Source organism: Corvus brachyrhynchos, unplaced genomic scaffold (assembly GCF_000691975.1).
Source record: "Corvus brachyrhynchos isolate BGI_N302 unplaced genomic scaffold, ASM69197v1 scaffold365, whole genome shotgun sequence".
Classification (NCBI taxonomy): domain Eukaryota; kingdom Metazoa; phylum Chordata; class Aves; order Passeriformes; family Corvidae; genus Corvus; species Corvus brachyrhynchos.
Genome location: NW_008239544.1, coordinates 1,883,176 through 1,908,372, shown reverse-complemented (window position 1 = coordinate 1,908,372; position 25,197 = coordinate 1,883,176). Strand labels below are relative to the sequence as shown.

General features: G+C 50.4%; 1 protein-coding gene across 1 annotated transcript in view; it reads right to left on the bottom strand.

Moving 5' to 3' along the window:
* The window catches only part of ZFHX3 (zinc finger homeobox 3), an 86,787-nt gene that overhangs the window by 31,967 nt on the left and 29,623 nt on the right, over positions 1-25,197 (bottom strand). Inside the window, 1 exon segment of the mRNA XM_008639224.2 lies at positions 24,793-25,024. Within this exon segment, the coding sequence (XP_008637446.1) occupies positions 24,793-25,024 (232 nt within the window).

Sequence of the window (25,197 nt, the reverse complement as noted above, 5' to 3'; positions counted from 1 at the left end):
AGGCTCCGCCGCTGTCTGGGCTCTAACCTGAGCATGTGGAAATAATACGTGTCTTCCAGTGTGCTGTCTGGTTCGAGGGGAATAAAATAGGACATTCATAAGCAGTTACACCATCTGTCTTTATACCATCATCATCATCAACAAGGGAAAAAATAGCTCTTTAAAATGGATGAAAGCCCAGGCGGACAGTAACCGGAAAAATGTGAGCTATGAATACCAATAACGGGAGAAAATGATTAAAAAACAAGGCTACAAACAGCAAGTCCCCAGCACAGCCGGGGCTGCAGCTCCTCCTGTCCATCCACCGCCAGCCTGGACTGAGCCCCCACATCTCTGGCACTGAGCATTCCACAGCCCCTGTGCCAGGAACGCTCCTTTCTGAGGACACAAACTGCTCCTGGCTCAACACCCCGCACCAGGCAGAGGGCAGGGAGCAGATCCAGCTGCGAACCCTCCTCCTGCTCCACCCTGAGCTGGTTTTTTTCTGAAAAGTAATTTTTCTGAAGCAGGATGGGAAGGGAATAGAGTCTAGCACACCTGCCCAGAGAGGCTCTGAACCAGCTTGGGTAGGGTCCTGGTACCATCCCTGCTCATCTCCTTGCTGCCAGGGCCTCTGGCACAGAGCCCCAGGGAAGGGGAAGCGCTAACTCCATCTGCCTCGTGATCCCCTTCCAGCAGACTTCTCTGGAAGGCTGAGGCTGCTCTGCTCATCATGCTCAGTGTGGCCTGTGGCACAGCCACCAGTGCTCCCACTGAGCCCAGAAAAGGTGGGGACAGCCACCCCTGAGCTGGTTCTGTGTGCTGCACTGGGGTCTGACCAGTTGAGAAGTTGCCTCCAACGCCCACACCCATGTCTGACCCACCTTCTGCCAAGCAGAGCTCAGCACTGACAGTAAAAGCAGCAAAGCTCCTGCTCCTGAAAGGTCTGTGCCCACACTCTCCGCAGCTGGTGAGCCACAGCAGCAGCTTGAGGGTGCAGCGCAGGTCTGGAAAGCAAACACCTGTGTGAAGGCACCCAACCATCCATCCCCTGTACTCCTTTGGGGCATCCCTCTGTGAGAACAAGGCCAGCAGCATATCTGGTAGGGAAGATCTGCTCCTCCTCTCAATCCACTGCACACCACAAGGAGCTTCCATTGCCACTGCAAACCGGTGTCACGCTGCACACGACCAGAGCCCACCACTGTCCTCATGTAACGACCCACAGGACCCACCTGCAGCAGAGTGTGCAGACCACCCCAAGACCAGCTCCTGCGGCTGAACGAGTAGTGGTCAGCAAGACACAGGGAATTTACTTCCAAACCACCGTGACCTTTTCGCTACTACCTGACCCCTCCTCCCAAAAGCTGCACATGCTGTTGGGACTCCAAAGGTGCAAGAGCCGTTGCTGTGGGATTTGTATGGGGGAATCATGCTCCCGGGAAATCCAAACAACACACACTGTGCACTGGTTCCCATGCCAGAGCTCCATTCCTGAATCCATGGTGCTTTATTAATAACTTTTAAAAGGAATTTTCCAACTGCCAGGGCTCAGGTCAACGCTGAGAGCAAGGAATTGTAGCCCCTGCAGCTAAAGGAGCTGCTCTTCCATCCCAACCCACCTGTCCCATGCAAAATCCTAGGCAGAGTCTTTGCTTCCTGCATGAATAAATCATTTTAGAGAGCAGTATTTCCTTTTAATTTAAAATCAAATCATTCACAAAGTGGGGGGGGTGGGGGGGAGAGGAGGGGGAAGAGCAGGAGAAGAGTCTGGAAAATCACAAGTATCTGACTTCTGCAGAGGTCAGGGAACCTTTGACTCAAGTCACACACCAAAACGTACCCAAACTGCTGTGCGCAATTGCACAGGATCACACCGAGGTCTGTCCCTTCCCAAACCCAGGAAGTTTGAGAGCTGGAGAAGGCGGCAAATGCTGATGGGATCCAGACCAGCTTGATCAGCCCAAGACCTCTCACCTCTCTTTTTCCCAACCAGGTTTTCCTTAACAAACCCAGAGCTCTTATCCAAAGGGATAAAGGGCATTTCTTTGGTGGTGGAAATGTAGGCATGGGAAAGAGCGTGCGCTGCCTCTCCACCCTCCGGCAGGCTCGAGAGCTGAGAAACATTAGCTGTCATGAACCACAATCAAATCAGGTTTGAAATATTTAGCAGTGGCTTGGAAAATGTGGCGGTGCAGCTCTGACAGGCGAGATGTGCAGACACCCATTTTCCATTATAATGGAAATATCAAGCCTGTTCTGAATATGTATAACCTAGAAAAATGTATTGATTTTTCATTCGGCATTAAAAAAATGAAATACCCTGCAGCTGTCAAAAGCCTTTTGTTAAAAGCTCATCTTTCCTGGAATGAGGTTTACCAGAAACAAGTTTTAATTGTACACAGGGTCTCTCCTTTGGAACAAAAAGAATCTCTGACGCTCCCCTTTTCAGGATAAGTAGCCAAAAAAGCCGACAGAAAGGCAGGACTGAGGGGCCCCGCCGGCGCCCACCAACCCGCCTGAGTCACAAGTTCAACTGCTTGCAACCACTTTAAACTGAGTCCCCCAGGGCCCTGGGTAGAGAGGTTTGGGTTCATATGGAGGAGGAGGGAGGTCCACAGTGGGTCGATGCCCTCCTGCATCCTGGAAGCCCAGGATGAGCTCAGCTGCCCCCGAGCTGTGCCAGGGTCACCATGCAGGGCCTGGTGCAGCTGACTCAGAAAGGGTCACAGAGGCACAGGGAGGGTAGTCCCACCTCACACCATGCCCATGGGCCCAGTGCCCTCTGCTGTGGTAACAGAGCAGAGGTAGAACCCAGGTGGGGGTCTGACTTCAGCTCCCGCTATGGATGCATGTATGTGCTGCAATACCATCTGTGCCAGCTCCTAACGGGATTACTCTGCATCAGCTTGTTCATTCCTACTGTTTTCCTGAAAGGAAGAGCAGGACTCCAAGCAGTGCAAAGCCAGCACTAGGCAAGGTTACGAGAGGAATGCCACGGAGCTCCAGCCTGGATGCAAAGCTGGTGGATGAGTCCCACCTGACAAAGAGCTGCAGGAAAACAATATAATACTACATGTACCTTTGTTTAATGACACTTATTTCCCAGACAGCTCCATTGCAGAGCATGGCCAGAGCACCTCTGCTGCTTTCACTGACAAACAGAAACTGCTGACTATGGTGTGCTCAGCTGACACAGATATCAGAGAGTCACAGAATTGTTTTGGCTTGGGAGCAACCTTCAAGACCATTTTGTTTCAAACTCCTGACAAATGAAGGAACACCTTCCACTAGACCAGGTTGCTTCAAGCCCCATCAAACCTGGCCTTCAACACACCCAGGGATGGAGCATGCACAACCAAGAACCCCTTCCCTGGGAGAGCACTGCCATTCTCCCACTCCCCGGGAACAGGGCTGTCCATGTTTTTCACAAACTGGGCTATATTTTAAGCCAGTGAAACCCAACGGGGACTTACCCCCTTTAATTTCAGCAGCACTAGAAAGGTTGCTGTTATTTTCACATATGAAATATAAAAAAAAAAAGGCAAATTCCTTGAGTATGTTTGTAGTGGAGCGTGATGTGATTGTGTTGTCATTTATGGGAAATAATCGCAAGCCCATCTCTCCCTTTCCCCCCATTTTCCAGTCCAAATAACCATGAAAAATTACACTTCAATGTCAGGAGGACAACAAAGGAGGGGCTTTCTCCTGCGGCTTGACGGCTTTTCAGCCTCCCCTTTCTTGGACAAAAACTACCTTCAATTCTGTTTCATTTTAAACGTGATCTAACAAATGCATCTTGACAAGTTCCTTTCTCTTTTTCTTTTAAACAGTATTTTGCACAGTTTAACCTAGCTCCAAACTGGAATCAGCTGGAAAGGAGATGCATGCAAAAACACAACCACAGATCAAACAGCAAAACAAAAGAGCCCATCTCCAGCTCCAGGTCTGCAGGGAGAGGACAGAGCAGTCTCCACACAGAGACCTGCGGGACAAGGGTCCAGAGACAAAGGGGATCTATGGGAGAAAGAGGATGCACGAGTTGGGTGGCAGAGGTAATGAGGCAGGAGCATAGCAAAGGTGCCCGGGGGATGGGTGCCCAGCCCCACTTTGTAAGGGAAGGCAACCCTGGCCTTCTGCTAAAGACACATGGTGGAACTGCTTGAGCAGACAATGGCAGGTTGGGTAGAACCATGGAATCATTTGGGTTGGAAAAGCCCTCTAAGATCATTGAGTCCAACTGCTCCTCCAGCGCTGTCCTGGCTTCCACTGACCCATGTCCCCAAGTACCACATCGGCGTGGGTTTTAAATCCTGCCAGGGATGGCGACTCTACCACTGCCCTGGGCAGCCTGTGCCAGGGCTGGACAACCCTTTCCAAGAAGGAATTTTCCCAGTACACGACCTAAACCTCCCCTGGCACAACTTGAGGCCATTTCCCCTTATCCTGTCACTTGTTCCTTCAGAGCAGAGCACTGCAGGCCCTCAGCAGAGCAAGAGATGCTTTGTGCTCACAGGGAATATAGGCTCACTTCAGAGAAACTGCAGAGGTCCACAAACAAAACCAGCGCCAATGCCAAACCGAAGTTAGTAGCCAACTTTAGCAACTTCGCAACAAGGTACATCTTGAGAACACTGTAACTATAACAAAACTGAGCTATAATTAATTCACACTTAGCCTTAGGGGCTGAATATTCACAGGAGAGCTCCTAACAACTTTAACCCATCATCCTCACAAACCACACTTAAACGAAACACTAAAATGTCCTCTTTCTGTTTTTTCTTTTAAATATACAAGTCCTACAACTGCTACTCTATTCTCCCTCTCCATGGTATTGCTCCAAGGAAAAGTTAATTAATGTCTTGCTGACCCTCTTTCTCCCCCTCCCCAACTGTTTCCCCATCTCAGCATGTTTGGAGTTCTTTTAAGCTCAGCTAAAAACTTGGGAAAGCCATAATTGTAGTGCCCTGGTTAACAGACAATTAAAATATCCCTGCAGCCTGCGGTACCACAAGTTCCCAACACAGACATGGGGCAGTGGAGGAAAGTGGTGGGGCTGATCCAGGGCAGGGGAGCAGGTCCACAGCCAGGTACAGTGTCCACGGCAAATTGTCACTTCTTGTCCCCAGGGAGGCAAGTTTTTTATTACAAAGAACATGGAAAAAAGACCAGTAGTTCTAAGTGAATGTCCCTAAGGATGGTTTGTACATGGGGTGAGTCCTAGAGGGTCTGACACCCATGGTCTGGTGGGTTTGTTCTTGACTAGATCCCAGTGCCGTGTTGGCAGGCTCTTCCTGGACCTCATTTCTACGAAGTAACAATATCCCCAAACATGGGAAATCATAAATGGCCATAAATAATATGTATAATAAAAAATGAAAGAGGATCACCCCCAGACATGCTGCTGCCTCAAGGCAAAGGCAGTTGAGGGAAACGACTGGATGTGGCACTCAGCACTATGGTCCAGTTGACACAGTGCTGACTGGTCAAAGGTTGGACTCAATGACCTTAGAGGTCCTGTCCAACCTAAATGGTTCTGTGACTCTGAGGAAGGTGGGAGGGAGCCAGCAGGGATGCTCAGACTACCAGCGTCGGGGAACAAGAGGGGTCACTGTAGTGGCAACCAAAGTCACGTCTGCAGAGAGCCTTTAAGCTTTTAAGGGGACTTTGGAGTTAGGAGTTGAGCATCCCCAGGAGCCCTGAGAAGGACAGGACAAATACACCCAGCAGGCTGGACAGACACTTTGGTAGCACAAGCACAATACCTGTGCAGGCTCACCAGGCAGAAAAACCAGCCTGGCAGAGCTGCAGTACCAAAGTTTTTGGTGTGAACAGCTGAAGAACAGAGGCCATGGCAGTGAGGCGGCCCCTCGAAGACAGAGCCCCACTTCCAGTCCTGTCAGTGGACAGCCTGTGGAGTCTTCATTCCCACGCCATCACCTCTCTCCCAGCCCCTCTGCCAGCACCCTCAAAGCTCTCGATACCAAACACCACTTGGGCTGGTGCAGAAGAGAGCAGGTAACACAGGTGAGCTCCTGCATGCACAACCAACACCTGCTGAAGAGAACAGGGAGGGGAGACACCCCACAGCTCCACAGCCATGGAGCTGTCCTTGAGGGCATGCTTGAGGCGTCCCACATCACCCTGCATGGCAGGGATGGCCACAGCCTGGCCTGGGTTGTTCCTCCCTGGGTTTGGGTTAGTGGCACTGGCAAAATGTCAGTAATTGCTTTTCCCCTTGTACTAACAAGCTTTCAGCAGCAGCGACTTCAGTTTCCTGGAGCCAACAGCCCCTTTTTCTCTACCTCTCTTGGCTTTGGGTAATTGAAAGCGACTGCAATTTCAGCGCTGCCTCTCCAGCACTCAGCTGTACTAGGAGGTCAGGGAATGTCGAGTGAAGCCTTTCCACTCACCTCCCCACTGCCGCATGCGCCCACCGAGGCAGTCTGTCCACGGCCCCGAGAACTGGCAAAATAACAGGGGCTGCGAGCAGCCAAGGGAACCCGAGCACAGCCCCACTGCAGTGGGGACAGGGCTGCCCACCGCGGCCTTGCACCACAGTGAGCTGCAGAGCCCTGTGACCCTGGACTTCTGTTTTTTCCTCTTAATTTAAAACAGCAGATGGGTTTCTTTTCAGAGAAACTATACCTTCATTCTTATTTCTTTTGCAGCATCACAAAACCCTTTCTTCTGTGATGCCCATGTCTCCTGACACAGATCAAGAAAGGATCTTCCACTTGTCATCAGATCTCAGGTAAGAATGGAGAACAGCTGCTCCAGCTCCCAAGTGAAACATAGAGGATCAAGAAAAAGGGAAGAGCACAGAGCAGCTCCCAAGGAGACACTTGAGGGTACTGATGGCTCTCAAGCTGCTGGCCTGTGGTCAAGCAGGGAGGTAGCACCAGGTGGGCCATGCCAGTGGACTGGGTGGACAGAACCTGTCAGCCATCCCAGGATGGTGCTTGGTGTCTGCAGTCCTGAGCCTGGCTCCTTCCCACTAACAAGGGCATGTCAGGTGCTCTGGGGACTGGATCCACTCCTGGAACCTGGAGCAAGGCGCATGCACAGGTGGTGACTCCAGCAGAGGCCTGTGATAAGAATTTATTTCTCTCAATTACAGGCGCTTGTCCCCAGCCTCAGTTCATCAGCACAGCACAGCTGAGTCAATGAAAGCTCCGTAACACGCTAATCAGATGCACAGCGACTTCCTGGAGCTGCCGGCTGCTCCTAAAATAAGTGGCAACTTTGGGATGTGGGTTTCCAGTCCTGCCCTCTCTCTGCTCCCTGTGCTCTGTCTGTGGCCAGGCCAGAGGTGGTTCCCCTGCAGGGTCCAAGGCGCTGCCTTGCACCACACACATGTGCAGAGGGGCAGGTAATGCAGTGCCTGTCCATATGCTTTATCTCCCTGCCCACAGGGATCCCTCTGTGCCAGAAGCTTCCAAGGATGAGTTACAGATTTTCAGATTAAGTTTTTGAGGTTTTATTTGAGTTTGACACAAAATATTTGTTGCCTTCAGCCCAAAGCCATTCTGAAATAACTGGTGAATGTCCTGGGCAGACAGAGAAGGGTCTTAATACTGCCCTCACAGAGCAAATGTAAGACAAAAATGTCAGGCAAAAATCACTGCTGAGTTCCCTTCTGATGTCCTCAGAAAAGCAGTGCCTCTGCTTCTCTATTGCAGGTGTCAGGCTGCATGTGGCAGGTGGGGAGGGAGGGCTGTGTGCCCAGGACAGGGTGATGTCCCCCACTCCCTGGGATGCCTCTGGGCTGTGGCCATTTGGTTTAAAATAAGCAAACAAAGAGCCCTTCCCATCCTTCCCCTTCTGAAGGGAACCACAGGAAAAGGCTGTGAACTCCATGCTGTGATTCCAGTCTGGTGCAAACCACCCATGCTCCAGCACCTCCACCGCCTTCACCGAGCTTCTCTGGCATGAGCCGCCGAGGCGCCCGGCACGGGGACACTCTCCCTGCAGCCTGCTCGAGAGCTCTATCGATTCGACACACACTTGGTGCCTTCAAAGTTGTTTATGATCAATATGCAAATTGCCCATGGCATTGATCTGGTATTAATTTTCAATTAGGGAATCCACAAGGGGTCTCCCAGGGTCAATATCCGACAATCCAAGGTAACTCCACGGTGGAACCTGCGGGATTGATGCTGCCCAGGGCCTGGGGCTGCTCCGGCACCTCCTGTCCTGATCCCTATGGACTGTCCTGATGCCACAGTGGTGCTGGCAGCTGGGGCAAGCCCCTGGAAAGTGGATTTAGGCAGCAGCCTTCATGCTGTGTTACCTGTGTTAACACTGTTACTGGTACTGGCGGTGTGGGGAAAGCCCAGTGCAGGGCTGTGCACAGCAGCATCTGTGGTTGGTGGGGGCTCGAGAGGTTCCAGCAGCTTCCCAGCAACAGAGTAACAACCCAAATGCTGCCTTACACCATGGAACACAAGTTACAGAAACCTGTGCACCTCCAAAAACATCTAAGAAGTGGGAAAGGTGCCTGTGTGTTACACAAAGGTTCCAAAGTGAAAGAAAGAGCTGAAAGTGCCTTGAAAATCTAGAGAAGCATGCCCCTTTCCAGCGATGTGACCTATCCCACCAGCCACCCTCCCAGCTCCCTTGCTCTGGGAGGCCCAGAGTGAGCTGGCTGCTGCTCCAAGCCCCATGGTGGCACTGGAGAGGTGATGTCCCCTCCACACCAGAGAGGTGATGATGTCTCCTTCATACAGGGGAGGTGATGTCCCCTGTGCATGAGCCGGCCTGTGCCCACCCATGGCTCCACCACTCACTGTGCTAACCAGCACATTAGCTACCCAGGCTAATTGGTTTATGGATAACATTAATTACCATGTTGCTCATTAATGGATGAAATCTTTATTGGTTCCATTGATCAGCGGGACTTGTTAGCCGGCCTCCTAACCAATGGCGGATGTAACAAGCTCTCTTATTGGCATATCAATTAATGCAATCAATTTCTGGCCAGCGGCTGCCATTCGCTTCCCTGCTTGTTAGACTGGGGGAGACAGAGTCATGTCAAGTAAGCATTTATTTAAAGGGTTTCTAATTCTTCTTGAGCTGACTTCCCAGCAGGCTTTCTGCCACACAAGGGTTTTCTGCCTCCAGAGACCTTCCCCTTTCCTTCCCTCCAGAATCAGATCTATGGCAGTCCCTGCAAAATGAGTAATTTCTGTGAAAATATTTATCGAGTCTGGTGAGTAGGAACAGCCACGGCAAGAGGTATGGGATTGACATGTCAGACTGTGCAACTATCCCAATTTTACACACTGGGGAGACTGGCAGGAGCACAAACCCGCTCCCCAAGTACAGATGGGCTCACCACCCATGCCACAAAGCCTTCCTGCACATGGATCAATGCTAATTCCAGGGTCAGTTCCCCAAATTAGCATAGTTTTGTAAGGGAATAAGCCCTGGATACTTCTGCTCTATCCCACCTTCCAGAGCAAACCCAGACCACATCACACGAGGCTGCATCCACATCCCAGGTGGTGCCTGCAGCCACTTCCTCTGCCTCAGCCTGGAAAAGGAGAGCAGGATCACACTGCTCATGGGAGGAATTAGCTGGAAAACCCATGGAGAAATGCCATGGGCTTAGGGGAGCCTGACAGTCCTGCCAGACCAGTCGTGCTTTCCTGAGGAGGGTGGCACAGGGAATGGCCCAACAAAACAGCACAGAGCTGGTCATGGTATGACAAAGACTGAGAGATCTTCTGAGCTGTCTCCCCCATGAGCAAGAAGGGACTAGCAGGTAACTGGACAGGAGGCCAACAACATTCACAAGGAGTAAGAGCTGCTGTTCTGATTCCCAGATGTCTGCTCTGTTTTCTTTTGGAGTATTGGCCAGAGTTTGTTCACAAAGACCTCACATCCCATCCTACTGGGCTGAGGCTCCTCCGCTGGCAAGAGGCCCCACATGCCCACAGCAATCCTTCCTGGCCTGATCCCCACTCCAGGTCATCACCCAAGTGACTGTGTAGGAAGGATCTTCCCCACCAAACACAATAATAAATCAAACTTTATCAGAGCAGAACTATAAATCTGTGAAGACTCCAATAATTTCTAGCCATGGGAATAACACCACAAAAGTACTTTTTAAACTAATTACTCAGATTCTGAAGTGCTGCCCTAATGAGCCTTCCTTCTGCCCAGAACTTGCTGAGAGAAAAAAAAAAAAAAGTCTACCTTCAGTACAGTAATTACTGCTTTCCCCTTCAAACTTCTAACTGGAGATCAATGCTGCATTTTAAGACTCATTGATTTACAATTAGCCTGGCTTTCCTGCTAAAGTGTTTTTAAAGCAGAGTTTACTTTTATTTTATTTTGAAATCTCAAAGATCTGGTTCTTAGATTTTACATCCTCATGAGAGGTGTGCTGGGAGCTCACAGGGAGGCAGGCACGCATCAGAACAAGAAAAGAAAACATGCTTTGTTAGGCTGAGACTAGAAATAAGAGACTGAAATATTTAAGGGATAAACATGAAAAAAGGCGAAAGAGGAAAAGAAACAAAGCCAGAGGAAGGGAAGAAAAAGTGGAAAAAAAGAAATGTAATTGCAAAGAGATGTAAAAATAAATTGCACATTAAGGAAGGAGAGTCACTGCTGTGTGGCTTGGAGCTCTCACTGCTCCCTTGTTCATCAGCATCCTCAGGAAACTCAACAGCAGCTTTGTGCATCTCTGCAAAACAAAGCACTGGTTAAAAGCAGTGCGTGGCGGGGCGGCGCCTGCACAGCCCCGGTAGCCCTGGCTGCTGTGCAACCTGTCCCGTGAGGAGAGCACAGGGAAGTGAAGCCATTAAGAATGCCATGCTGATTGCTTCAAATGTGTTTTCTCTATGCCATAAAGATAATAGCCTCATGGATACATCTGCCTGCTCTCTCCTGCCTCCTCCCATCCCGGCATCATCTGTTTGGCATCCCCTGCCCTGGACTCCCAGCACTGTAGCAGCTGGACACTGGGATCCAGAGAGGCTGGGGGGTCTCCACCCCTTGGAGATGCTTCAGACCCCAGCAGAGACAGCCCTGGCTGGCCTGTCTCTGAGCAGGGCCTGGGCTCAGAGGCCTCCAGAGGCTCTGGCAAGCTCCACTGCTCGAGGAGCCTACAACCATTCCAGAGCATTGCAGCACTGCTTGGTTCTGACTCATTTTTGTGTCATTTCTGCAGGAAATGAGCTACATTGGACAAACCAGTTCGGCCTTTGCCTCCTACTTCTCCCTATAAACCCAACATCAGGAAGGTCTTCTAGGATTAGCGTAACTGGCAACCCAGCTGGAGACAGACGGAGGAGCCAGGAGGCAAACGGAACCACCGGCAAGGGTTTCCAGTTGCGGGGCCAGCATAGCAGTGCAGCCCACCCTTCACTTATGCTCTCACATATTTTATTCTTTACTACTGCAGGGTCCCAGGTGCCAGTGGCAGATGATGATCCTGGAGTGATGAAAGTAAAGCAAGAAAATAGGGAAGCATCTCTCCTTTTTGTGTTGCATTTTAGAGAAAGCTGCTTAGCCCCATTTCAAAGACTAATACGAAAAAAGTGCAATTAAATCCTCGAAAAACTGACAGATCAGCAAAACAAAACCACCCGGAGGAGAGCACGATTGAGCCTCATTAAGGAAGAGTTCAGTCTGTTTTTAAAACCTTTCTTAACATTTAGCTGGTACCGCTCAGCAGCCGCCACTCCCAATGCGCCTGGTGCAATTAGTGTCAGAACGGAAAGGAAAAAATCAGCCTACGAAACAGGAATTAAACCACCAGATCCAGGCGACAGAAAAAGGTTTGGCTGTAGCAAAACCACCTAAATTTGGACAATAATTCCTCCTCGGGGTCTGTGGCAGTGCTCAGGCCCGCTCCACGCGCTCAGACACACATACACACACACACACACACACACACACACACACACACTACTTACAGAGCACTGTGTTGGGGCAAATCTGGGCTGTATAATCCCTGTCCCCAGCCCCTCCCTGTCCCCAAACACTCTACATGGCAGTCACATCCCTGGCGAGGGCAGGTTTATGACAGATGGACAGTAAATTACACTGACCTCAACAGCAATTACAGCCACCTCCTTGGACTATAAGGAAATGGAGACACAGGGACAAATCCTGTGCTGTCCTGGCCAGACCCTTGGGCAGGCGGAGCGTGCGGCGCTGACTAACCCCACGCACCGCAGCATGGCCCCAAACAGGACCCGCACAGGCGAGATCTATTCTTTTGCAGTGGGGGTGGGGATGAAACGCATGGGAGATAGAAAAGATGGCAGAGAGAGATGAAGCCATTTTATTAAATCAGGCAAATTCTAATTTATTCTGGGGAGATGGAGGAGAGAAAATGGATTCATTCTCAGCATGCACACTCCGTATCATCTGATCCAATCCTCACTGCCTCGCCAGAGGGGGAGGGGGCCTCGGCCGGCTGTAGTGCTCCCACAGTCAGAGAAAAAGATTAAAAAATAGGATGATTCTCCTTTCCGATTGTACAGCAGTCACGGGGGAAAAGGCTTTTCCTGGGAACACCAGGTGCCAAGCCCTGCTGTCAGCTGTGTCCGGGTTTGGGGGTTTGCCCCTTGGGGATGTGAAACGGGCAGCACAAAGTCCAGGGCCCACCACAGCACATGCACCATGCGGGCAAAGTAAGCAGAGAAAGTTGTGGGAGGAACATCCCGCAGGGATCCTGCACACTGCCATTTTTGGTGTTCACCCCAGCACGCAACCTCACAGCTGGCAGAGTTATCACCATCGTTCTTCACCAGTAAGAGACACTGCAATAAAAGTGCCAGGTGGGCGGTGCTGAAGTTGTTCGTGGGACCTCAGGTACCCGTGGGCTCATGCACTAGTGCAGAGCACCACCAGAACACCACTGGTGCATGGGGTCACGGGCACTTCAGGCTGCCCATGCCGCAGCCAGCACAGTGCTTCCATGGGTCTGAGCAGAACTCCGGAGCTGAGCTCCCCTGTGGCTCCAAGCCAGTGCTTTGGGAGCCAAGGAGCCCACCAGGCGCTGCCAGACTGGAAGCCATGAGTGAGGGCATCCCTTGTGGTGGGACGGCTCAGGTTATCTGAAATGACATGGAGAACCCAAGGGCTGCCATGGACTCTTGTGCTGGGGATGGCTGGTCACTCTTGTGACAGTCAGGTGGGACAGCTCGTGCAGAGATGTTTCCAAGGGAAGGTGATTTGCAAGCTCTGTGTTTGCTGGATGAGTGTGATGGGCACAGCTGCCTGACATGCAGAGTGAAGCCAAAGAAACTCCTGCTCTGGAGAAGAAATGTCACTGAATGGCACTGCAGAGTTTTGGAACAGGCACTGAGTGAAAATGCAGAGGTTTGGTTGAACAGCACTGAGGAAAAGCAACAGAGCTCCTGCTGCAGAGGACAGCCACTTCTGGATCTCATGGGCCAGACATCCTGCCAAAGGAACAGACACCTGCGGCCCCTCGCTGCCCACACAGGAGGTGAGGGTGCTTTGGGATGGACATGGACAATGCCGGTGCACCCAGAGAGAGAGGAAGGTGGGATGTTGCTGCCCAAAGCTCCAGGGGCACCAAGGTGTCTCCTATTTCAGAATTAACCAGAGGAAAATGGGAACAACACATTATTAATTACCAGTGGTCAAGTAAGTACAGAAAAACAGACAAGACCTTGGGTGAATGAGAAGAATGCCAACCCTGGCCAGGGCAGAATTCCTTGGGCCTCACTGTCCTGTGTAGAAATCATTCTAGTTATGCTTGCAGTGATTAAATGAACTTTTTATACAACATCCTTCCAAAAATACTCCCCTGCAGGAGCCCCCCTCCCTAAAACCATCAACACTTGTCCCAGCTCAGACTGGGGCCTTGAGGGAGCAGCTTTGCAGGAGGGAAAAGTCCAAGAGCCTGGGGAGAGGGGCCAAGGTGCAGCACCTGGAGCACAAATTCTGAATAGGAGAAATTCCTGTTTTGCATCCAACTCCAGCATGGGCAGTGAAGCTGATTTTATGACTTATTTATTTATTTTGTCTTTGATGAACAGAAGGTTAATATAAGAACAACTCCTTGGCAAACCTTTAAGGGTAATTCAAGCGACACTGATGTGAATCAATGTTCCCTTTGTGAACGCATTACTTGGCAGAAACTGGCTTTTTGTAACCCCCTTAAACCTAGCTGGCAAAACAAAAAGAGAAAAAAAAACGTCCTTCAAACAAAAGGATGAGGTGAAAATAAAGAGAGAGTCGACTGCACTTTATTCTCTTTCATAGAAGCAAATGGATTTGGTGCTTTTTATACATTAATCAATCAATATCACTGACTGTACATCAGCGGCGCAGCCAAGTTATGAATGACCTTTCTGGCAAAGAGGACACTTTTAATGCTCATAAGACTGCTCATAGCTTAGCAACTTTCCGAATTTATGCCTGCATGATTACCCCTCGGAGGCAGGCGCCCGTGAGCGCCGCACTAGATATGACAAGGTTAGTCCTTGCCAATTTGTGCAGAAGGAAGGGGATGCTGCCCTGCATGGCTGCAGCCAGCGGGGGACGGGCTCGCCTGGCAACGGGTGGTCACCTCACCTGACAGGTCCTGTGGAGCAGGAGGAGACCAGCAGGCCCCTGACCCTGCCAGACCAACACAAAACAAACCACGAGTGACCCTCCACGCTACACACGGAAAGAGAACAGGAGGAGCCAGGGAGTAGGTGCTGTGGAAGGGAGAGGCGGCTGCGCAAGTGAAGTGGAACGGCTGGCGCTGAGCATGGCTGGCAAAGGCCAAATTAATCCCATTGTTTGGCCACAAAGGAGGCAGCAAAGTAGCAGTGGAGGCCAGGGAACAATCCCAAACACCCAGCCCTAATTCAACCTTCACCACTATGAAAGGGGGATGGGAAAAGGCCAGAATGCTTCAACTTAATTGGTAACCAAATGCTAGAGCTGTTCCCAGAGAAGGTGCGGCAGCGCCTGCACACGTGAACACAGAGATGGGAAGTCACATCAGGCTGTGCCCCTGGGGTGCCCTAACCCTAACCCTGGGGAGCGATGGCGGGGCCATGCAGGGCCCCACGTGCACCATCTCAGAGCAACGTTGAGATTTAGGGGCTTGGGGCCCCAGGCTGGGGCAGGAAGGGCACTGAGTGGGAATGTTCGGGGTGCATCTTGTGGAGAGGCCAGCACATCCCTGCAGGCCAGTGGAAACCTACGCCTGACACACTGACAGGGGAGAAAGCACATGTGTAGAACAGAACAAAAAACCCAAACCACTGCTATTTATTTAATGAAGTGACCACAGATGAATGAAAAGCCTGAAAAGGGGTAGGAGGAGGTACCCACACAGAGAAAGAGAGGGCTCAGGCTCTTTGAGCTGAAGGTGGCCTTCAGAGGAGCATCCAAGTGAAGGTTCAGTAGAGTAGGACCAACACTGCTTTTCTCACTCATCACTCTTGGAGGGACTGACAGGGGAAAGGGGAAAAAAAAGTGCAAATTGGAAGCAAATACAGATAGTAATTTCTCATACAGCTCCCAATTAGCCTTTGGAACTTGTGGCCTCAAGAAATCATTAAGGTCAAAACAAAATATATGGCAAAGGCATCGAGATGTGCAACTTGGAAAAGCAAACTGAGTATTTGGAATAAATATAACCCTCTTGCTCAGGGGCATGAACTGAATTTTAGCAGGAACAAGGATGAGACCTTGATTTGAGGTAGGAATTTGTTTATGGGTCCCCAGATTTCCCTCTGAAGCAGTCAGAGCAGGCAGGACACTGGTGCTGACAGGCACGTTATTAGCCAATCTTAGAGTTTTAGTGGAAAAATAAATGCATGTGGTAGCTCCTTCTCAGGCAGTTCTGAGGATGTTAATGTCATCACCAGAGGATCAATAGGCCTCGCAGAAGGGACAGGAAGCAAGTGCATTTCAGAAGCACAGGCAAACAGAGGACCAGAGCAGGGACACAGGAGAGTGGTCCAACATGCACACCGCAGCAGTGGGAATGTTGGAGCGGGTCAGGCCAGGGGTCACTGCCAGCCTGAGCCAGCTGCTGTAAAACCCTATGTCACAAATCATCCCCCTATAATGTATGGAATCTCATTTTGCATAAGGAAAAAAAGGAATCCATTTCAGAACTCAAGCTGTGTATCTGTTGCAATTAAGTCCATAACCTACAGATGAGAGGTGGAGGAGAGCACTTCCTATCCTCACAATGTCTCCTCTGAACAAAGGTCTCAAAGCACTTTTTCATCTTGGGCAGTGCACTGGGTTTGCATGGCAAGGTTTGGGTAGCAGGGGGGCTTCCTTCAGTCCTGCCAGTTAAAGACCATCAGACATGTGCTCCTGCAGCAGAATGAACTCTGAGAGAACAACAGCAGGGAAAAGGCAGGAACAACCAGGAAAGGAGCTGATGCCCTGCAAGGGTATTTCCCGAAGAGAGGAAGGTACAAGGACATTCTCTTCCAGTGCTGAGCATGACCCTGCAGACTTGTATCAGCTTTTATACACAAATGGATCTTTCGTGCAGGACAGTGAAGCCTATACCCCAAATGGCCATGTTCAGTGGCAGCAGGCTTCAAACTCACCTTCCAAACAGGATGGCACACCAGCGTGCTGCTCCAGGTCTCACCCTGCTCCACTGTTTACTTATGAACCACTCAAACATCCTTGCTGCCTCCAAACACAAAGCCTGTGCCCAGCTGAATGTGACTGACCTTTCCTTTCTGCCACTGTCCCCAGCCAGGGCACATTAGCAGGGAAGAAGGTACTGAGGTCCCACCAAAACTCTGTGCTGAAGCTCCAGCCCCTCTCAGTTCAGGTCAACAGTGGAACAAGACTCCAAACTAATACACCAAGAACAACACGGCAGCCAGGAAACTTTCAACTCATTAACCTGGGAACACAGGAGGAGGCATGTTCATTCCAGAGGTATTTAATTTGAAGCCCAGTAGCACGGGAAGGGAGGAAACAGAAGCGCAGCAATGGCTACAAGAGTCAGACCTGTGGGAAGGTGCTGGATATGAGCTGCTGCAACACAGTCTATGAGAGAAACATCATAAATCAGGGCTAGCAGTGGAGGAACAGTTGCTGGAGCACATGTCTAAAGTTTTGGAGGGTTTCTTTTTCTTCATGCTACCAGAAGATTGAAGCAGGGGGTTGGGTCAGACACAGCACCTGAGCAGGGGCGAGGCTGGGACAAGACACAGCATGGCTACACTGATGGGACCTTCACCATGAGCCGAGTTTGCTGTCAGTGTGAATCCCATGTCACTCACATGGACATCTAACCTGCTCCAACACACCTTGAGGCCATGCTGCAGTACCTGCAATGCCTTCAAAACTTTACTGATTCACTCCTCACAGGGAGAGACCTTCAATCTTTAACCTGCACCACTGCAACAATCACGTCCTCAGGAGAGTTCCCTATTCTACATCTGTGCAGGAGAAAGGAGAAAAGAGAAACAGGGAAGAGAAGCAGAAGGTGCAGTGGGCACCATGCACTGGGCACCGGCAGCAGAGCTTCAGGGATGGACTACCAAGAGACAGGGATGCCACTCTTGAGTCCCAAGGGAAATGGAGCTCAGGGAGATGTGGAGCTCTGACAGCTGGGCTTCAGTCTGGCTCTGGAGTTTGCATGGATATGGAGAAAAAAGCGGAGAAGAGGGACCGGGAGTCTCATAGTGTTGTACTGCAGCATCTGGTGATACTTCCCCCTTTACTTTTCCTAAGTGGAAAGGGCTTTAAGATGCAGTCAAACAAGAAAAACATTCTAGAACAAGTCAGCTGTCAGAGCTTCCTCTCCTTCTGCTTAACGAAAGCCATGAGCTCCCCAGGACAAGGGGTGGCTGGAGTGGGATGGGCTTATGAGATTCCTGCCACGGCTGGGTGCTGCTGCCGCATGCCGTTGGCCTGCCCTCCCCAGCCCGGCCATCCCACCGCTTCCTTCCGCAGGCGCCTCCCGCTGCAGTTTCATTAAGCAGATGCTTGAGGGTTTGGGTAGGTTTCTGTTACCCCCCTTTTACCAGGGGCACAGGAAAAAAGTCACAACCAACTTTAATAAAAACAAAATTAAAATGATTAAACCTTTCATATCCTTTTGAGATTATCTCTTTGCTGCTGGTTGGTCAAAGCAGAGCTAAGGCACAACTGCTCTTGACTTTAAACTCAAAACCAACCCCAAAAAATAAAAAACAAAGGAAATCTGCCTCTGCCAGATATTAAAGAGAACCAATTTTATCCCTGCATTCTGTGGAGCCAGACCTCAACAGCCCCATGGTATCCCAAATGGAAAAAGACAGAGAGATGCTGCTGGGATGCGAATGGGGTTCCTCAAAATTTAGGTGGGAGAAAGGAGACAAGGAGGGAACAGATAGAAATTATGTTACAGGGCAATACCAGGAAAGAAAAGTCCCCTAAAAGTTTCTCAAACCGTTTGGGCTCTCCTCACATCCTCAGGCCTTCCGAAGGAGTCAGCTGGGCATAGCCACCCTGATCCATGGCTGCCAGAAACACCTTTGCTGGATTTCAATGACCATTAAAGCAATGTGAAACTAAAGCAGAACCAAAAGCTTCCCTAGTCTCTCTGCCTGACCATGGAGGAGAGACGCTGTCATCTGCCCAGCCTTGGGATGGCCTCCAGTGGAGAGACCCTGCCAGAAATACTGCAACTCTATTAGGAACTTGCTGGAAAGGTAAAAAGTCCTGAAGCCATTCAATCCATAAGAAAAATGAAAAAATTCCAAGGTTCACCAGAACAACAAAGGGGAAGGCAACAAACTGTCCTCTAAATGAACACATGTGACACGAGATCTTGGAAAACAAGAGATAATCCTGCCTGTGGGGGTAGTTGGTGGGGTTGGCAGGGAGATCAGAACTGCTGCAGTAAAGGGAACTGCGAGTTCAATCAGCGCAATACACACATCGCCCAGGGCTGCTTGCCTCTGCTGCTAGTCCACATACGCTACTGCACCATGGGTAAATGTTTTCTCAAAACAGGACAATCCCTCGTCCCACTCTCTGTGTCTGAGGAGATGACAGGAAGGGATTTCCACCTTGGACAACAGAGCTGCTGCACACCCCCAGCTGCAGGACACGGGCCCAGCAGAAGCCGGGTGCACACGACAGGGCCCCCAATGACTCCCATGAACCTGTGGCTGCTCGCCCACCTCTGACCATGCATGTACTGATGGTTTGGCTGGATTTACACGCAGCACTTTGGAAACAAAGCCTGAGCAGGCTGCTGCTCTCAGGGGTTACAGATCGCGTATTGGGAAAAGGCAGTATCAAGTTTTGGAGAGTGAGAGGTAAAAAGCCCAAGAGATACGGATGAAGCTGGGGAGCACTTGGTGTTTGCACACAGGAGCTCAGGCTATAACCTGGGTTGGCAGATTATTAAATGTGTCAATCAAGGACAAGCCTGGAAATTACTTCCCCAGCCCTCTGCAAGGGCCACACATTTCAGACATGTACCTGGGGCATCGTCAGCAGAGCCAGAGCTGCAGAGGGGTTTTGACTGGCTGATGCTGTAGCATGGACTCCGCGTGCTCTTTTCCTGCAGGCACCATAGAGGTGATCTGCTTTGGTAAGCTCTTAACTGCTGTGTGAAATCAAGTCCCATGAAAAAGTGGAGAGAGATTACAAAACAAACTGGAGATTTCTTTCCAAAACCCTCCATTACCTCCAGCAGAAGCTGGAGACCAACAGGCGTCATTAAGAATGACCACACTGTCTTTAATGGAGACCAAGTGGAGGATGTCAGATCCCACTACATTTATTTCAAGCAGGGAGAAATACAATTTGCCATTAACAACTTTCCCTTCAAAAGTCTTAAAGTTCTACTGGAAGTAGAGAGTCTGCTATCATGAAAAATCCACCCCAAAGGCACATCTCCCACCCCTGCTGTAACAAGCTCCATGAGTAATTACTCCGTGCTTTACGATGGTGAGGAAAAAATGCCCTGCATGGTTGCCCACCTTCAGGGTGGGAAAATAACAGGATGGTTCCCTCGCAGGAGTTTTTTGTGGAAGACCTCCTCTCCTTTTTTACACAATTTGCTTCATTTTACAGATGGGCTGGTCACAATTCCCAATCCAGGAAATGGCCACCAAGGGAATAGGGGAACTGGAGAGCCTGGACAGTAGAGGAGGGAACCAGAGAGTAGTGCCTCAGTCTTGAGGAAGCAGATGAGGTATTAGAGCATGCTGTGGGCCTGCCAGATCACAAATGGATTCAACCGGGCTGGCATCGAGCCTCCCTTCTGCTTGATAGAAACTTTGCATTTGAGAGAAACCTCTCACTGCAAACCACATCCTGGTTGCTCCCTGACCAAACTGGCTCCCCAGCACGTGGGACCTGCTCCTGTCCCCCCGATGGTGATGCCTTCGAATCCCTGGGGCAGCCACAGAACTGCTTGTGAGAGGGAGGAACACAGCATTTGCATGACTCAGTGCACTGAGGTGCAGCAACCAAATGAGCACCCTGCTGTCTGCAGGCGACACAGGCAGAGTCAGGCTGAGGTGTGATTCTGTGATTCTGAGGTTGGGAGCTACTATTTTTAAACCACGTGGGATTTTCTCATCCGAACACTGCTTCAGCTGTACCTTAGGTCTGTTTACATACTTGGTTTCATTAAAGATTCACATCCCGATTTCAGTCTGCAGCTCCCAGCCCTTCAAAAGGTGACATACTGAAACGCAAGGGAGACGTGGACAAACAGTGCACCTCTGCCTGTGGGGCAGACGGAAGGGGAAAGCAGGGCCTCTGAGGCATCCCCCCCTTCCAGGGAGCCAGCAGCTTTCCAGCTTTTACTGCAAAACTCTGCTCTGAGAACAGAGCAGAGTTTTGCAGTAAAGACAGTCCTCAAAATAACTGTAATCCACCTGTTTGGAGCAGGGAGACTGGCCGGTCCCCTGCTGCGGGCTGGCAGAGGGAGCAGCGCAGGTGCTCCAGCAAGGGTGGGCAGAGGGGCAGAGGTGAACTCCCCAGCCCCCTGTCCGTCCTGCCAGGACAAAGGGGCTGTTCACAGCATTTGGTGTCCAGCAAGGGCTGCCAGAGAGCTGGCCCTGTTCTTCCTGCAAGGGCCCCAACAAGAACCCTGCGCCGGAAGGAGATGATTGCCAAGGATTTGGCAGCAATGAGAAGGATTGCTGTGACAGTGTGACCACCACACTGAGGTGTGACTGTCCTCTGCGGTGAAATGGGGAGAGGTTGGTGCAGGCAAGGAGCATGGACACCTGAGGACACCTAAAGGATGCCTGTCCCACACAGTGGGAAGGGCGGGCAAAGGCCTACTGCTCCTCTCACAGGAAGACACTATGGAAAGGGAGAGAAGAGATGGAAAACAGGAGGAGTCAGGAGAAACAGGTAAGGGAGGAAACACATTAAGTGCGACCAGCACTTGCCCAGGGGTACAAAGGCTAAGCAATGGGGGCCCAACAGCCCCACCTACATGGGTGGCACATGGAGAGGAATATGATGGGGAGAGCAGGAGCACTATGTGGTGGACAGAGGGCAGAAACCCCGCTCTGACCAACGACCCTGTGTGCAGCTGCCCGAGCTATGGAGAGGGGTGTGGTGCTTGATGCCTTCTGGGATGAAAGAAACACTTCCAAAGTCAGAATGAAAACTCGATGCAGGTTGTTTCACATTTGTTTCTGTCATTATCTAATGAGCCGTAAGTGCATTCATCTGACATCTTGAGACCGTTTTGGTTTTTATTATGGTCACTCTTTCTTCACTTTTTTCTTCTCGAAACCCCCATCATTAAAAATCAATTCGTTTATGAGTAACATTACACAGATGCTGCTGCAGCAAGGGGCTGACATCTGCAGTGGCAGCAACCCAGATACCACAGCAAGAGATGTCCAAAAATACCCTGAGAGGACAATACCCCCTCCCTGAAGCTGTGTTCTCTCTGATCAACAAACCAGCTGAACTTCCAGCCGCTTCCCCATCTCTTGCATAATGAGCACACTTCTCAAAGCAAGCAGAAAAGTTTAATTGTCTTTAATTATCCAGTTCAAGGAGGATTGGGTTTCCTGCCTGATGTCCATGTAATTTCCCTGCCAACAACTTTGTCATTCCCTTACTGGAAGCGGAGGGCAGATCCTAAAGCTCTTCCCCAAAAGACACCCAATTTTTGAGGAGTGCTGAGGGGCTGGCACAGGCAGGGACAAAGGCTCCTGTGTCCCTGGAGCGGCTGCTCAGGCTGCCTGTGCTTCTTCAGGGTGGGAGGGAGTGAATTGCAACTAATGTGCAATCAAGAACCATCACAATTACAAATGTAAATGAACAGGCAATTGGCACTGACCTTTGCAGATTGTTAGAGGACTAATTAAGGTGTGATCAGAGCTCTCTTCCAACAGATTGAGATGCATCTACACAAGCAAGTATCTACTCACCGTCTCCAGACAGTACTGCTTTTTCCTACATACTTGCACACACCAGAGAGTAGGTACACACGGAGCAGGTACACACAGCATTCAACACCAGCACCTGCGCTCTGTGCACAGCAATGGGACGCAGCGGGAGGGGAACAGGGTGACTCCACTCTGTCACACGAGGCCACAGTACAGAACAAACCACTGCACTTGGACTGCGGCAAAGCAACAGAGAAGTCATGGTCCCTTTGTGCCCCAGCAGACCCGTGTCACAGACCAGAGAAGTGTCACAGACAAGTATCTGTCCCGGTCTCTGAGCCTGATATCTAATAACGCAGAGACGCCTTATCAAAAGGCAGAGGGGAAAAGTCCACCCAGCCCTCAGAAAACAACACTAAAAACCATAATGGGGACACAGGAGAGACCCTGTTACAGAGAAGGAGGAGACGCAGGGCACAGACTCACACCGCCCCCGTGCACAGCCCTGCCCCACAGCTGAGCATCCCCACAATGGGATCAGAATGAGTGGGAGATGGGAGCACCCCTTCTCCCCCTTGGGGTTACAGCAGCTTCTCATCCAAACCTGACTCCCATCCCTGCAGGGATGCCTGGGCCAGCATGCCAGTGAGGTGTCCCACTTTGATCAGCTCAACAGTGGGCTTGAGGAGTGTCTGAAATTAAGTATCTCAGCTTAAAGTGACAAGCAAAACTGACCCTTTGCCTTCTGAAGCCTTATTCTTGCTTGTATTCATAACCTTTGAAATAAAATATGATCAAGAAATTGTCAGTGTCTTGTTCTCTGTCAGTTTTTGTTGAAGAACCAACAGGCTTAAAGAAAATTAAAGTAAAATACTTGTAAATCAAGCTTTCCTTTCAGTGACTTGTCAGGACTTTCACTTCAAAAATACTACATTTTTTAAAATGGTCACCAAAATGTTTTCCCTCCCAGCCAGTCAGCTCCTGCCCTCCCACTACCTGCCATGTCCTAATCCGGGCGGCCGGATGGGAAAGATAAGGTTTGTACAATAAAAGACAAGGTAAACAGAAATTTCTAGAGTAAACAAGGTTTTCAAGGTTGTTCTGTCTATCACAAAGGGCACGGATGGTTTCCCCTCTCTGCTCGTTTTGCATTTAAGCAGCTCACAACCCACAGCCCTGCCCAAAGAACCCTTCTGAACTCGGAATGTTTTCCTACGGCAGAGCACCGCAGCGCAGCGGAAGGGCTGCCAGAGCCGCTGTCCCCCCCAGGCGGTGTGGCAGCCACCACGCTCTCACTGTGACTGTGACCTTTGGGGAAGCGTGTTCCACGCTCTCGACTCTGCTGGGCCGCCAAGGTCACAGATTGGGCACTTTTTTCCACAAGACTGAATTTAACTCTTAATGAAAAATCGCCTGTCTTCACTCTTGGGGTGTTTTGGGTTTATTTCAGATCCTCGTTTCTCACAGGCATAACAGCAGTAAGACCCAGGTGTGAATTCAAGGGACATTTACGAAACCTCCGTCAGCTGCTGCCGCTGTTCCTTCTCAGCCTTTTCAGCCAAGGCCACCTTCCTCACCTCCATGTGCATTCACTGCAGAATGCCAGTTCCTCAGGCTATATGTAGGATTTACCAATTTTCATAGCAGTCATAGAGAAAAGTCCTGCTTGAAGCTAAGAGGAGGACTGTGAAGGCTTTTGCTGGCACACCCCAGCTCCAGCACCTTCATGCCTTGACAGCACACAAACCAGCTGACCCAGGCTGATTCTCCTCCTCTCCTCCCTCTGAAGAGGGCTTCAGGAGACCTTGATTTTTCAGAACATGAAAAACTTCTCAACCCTTTGTGTGACTAAACAAAGTACCATCTCTGCTCCATCCAGCCTAACTGCTCCTTTTAGGCACATTTCCTCCTGCTGGATTCGCAGCTGCAATCCCTGTCCTATGATCTGTGTGAGTGAATGTTTCATACAAGCCCTTCACTTTATTTTCCTTATGAAGAGGAGACATGGAAAACAGACATGGAGAACAGACATGGAAAACTTGCATGTCCTGCCCACCCCTTTTGCCCAGCTCCTCCTCCCAGTCCAGTGTGGCTGAAGTACCAGAAATCAGTGCCAAGCTGGCACAGCTTATGCTGGTGCTCAGGGCATCACTTGACTCATTGGAAAACATCTACTAGTGCACTGGTTTGTTGAGTTGCCCAGATATGACAGTATCTTTAGATGTTCATACAATGTTCCAGGGTTTAAGACACCAACCTGAATCAACACACGTAACTTCAACATCCTAAACTTCTACATCCCAAATCCCACCTCAGGCCAGGTGGGATTCCTGTAATGTGTTACTGATAAACTGTGTCATCGCACAGCAGGGAAGAGAAACAGGAACATCACCAAGTTTGTCACCGAAGAGCACAGTGGGTCTAATGCCACCCACCCACCCTGTGGCGCTGGCCCCGCTCACGCCAAGGCAGCAGCACTCACCGGCCTCGGCAGCTGGACACTTGCGAATGGTGAAGATCTGTCCTAGGTCCTCCTCTTCCTCAGGAAGACCTTTCTGGAGGCGCTGTAGCTTCCGGAGGCTTTCACTCCGCTGGTGTTTCATGGAGCGTACATGCTGGATGAGGTTCAGCTTGGCCTTAGTGGAGTAGTTACAGAGGACACAGTGGTAGTAGCAGCTTTCACCTTCGACCCCGCTCTCATGGTGCTGCAGGTGCTGTGGAGAACAAAGCAGAGGGATGTCAGTGTCCTTTATCACCCCCAGTCTCCTGGGTTAGTCCCCTGTAAACTGCTAAAAGCCACCTGGGAATTGGTTAAGGAACCACATTTTGACACAGATCCAGTGAGACAAAGCCTGTTTGCTCCCAAGGTATTACATGCTCTCCTGCT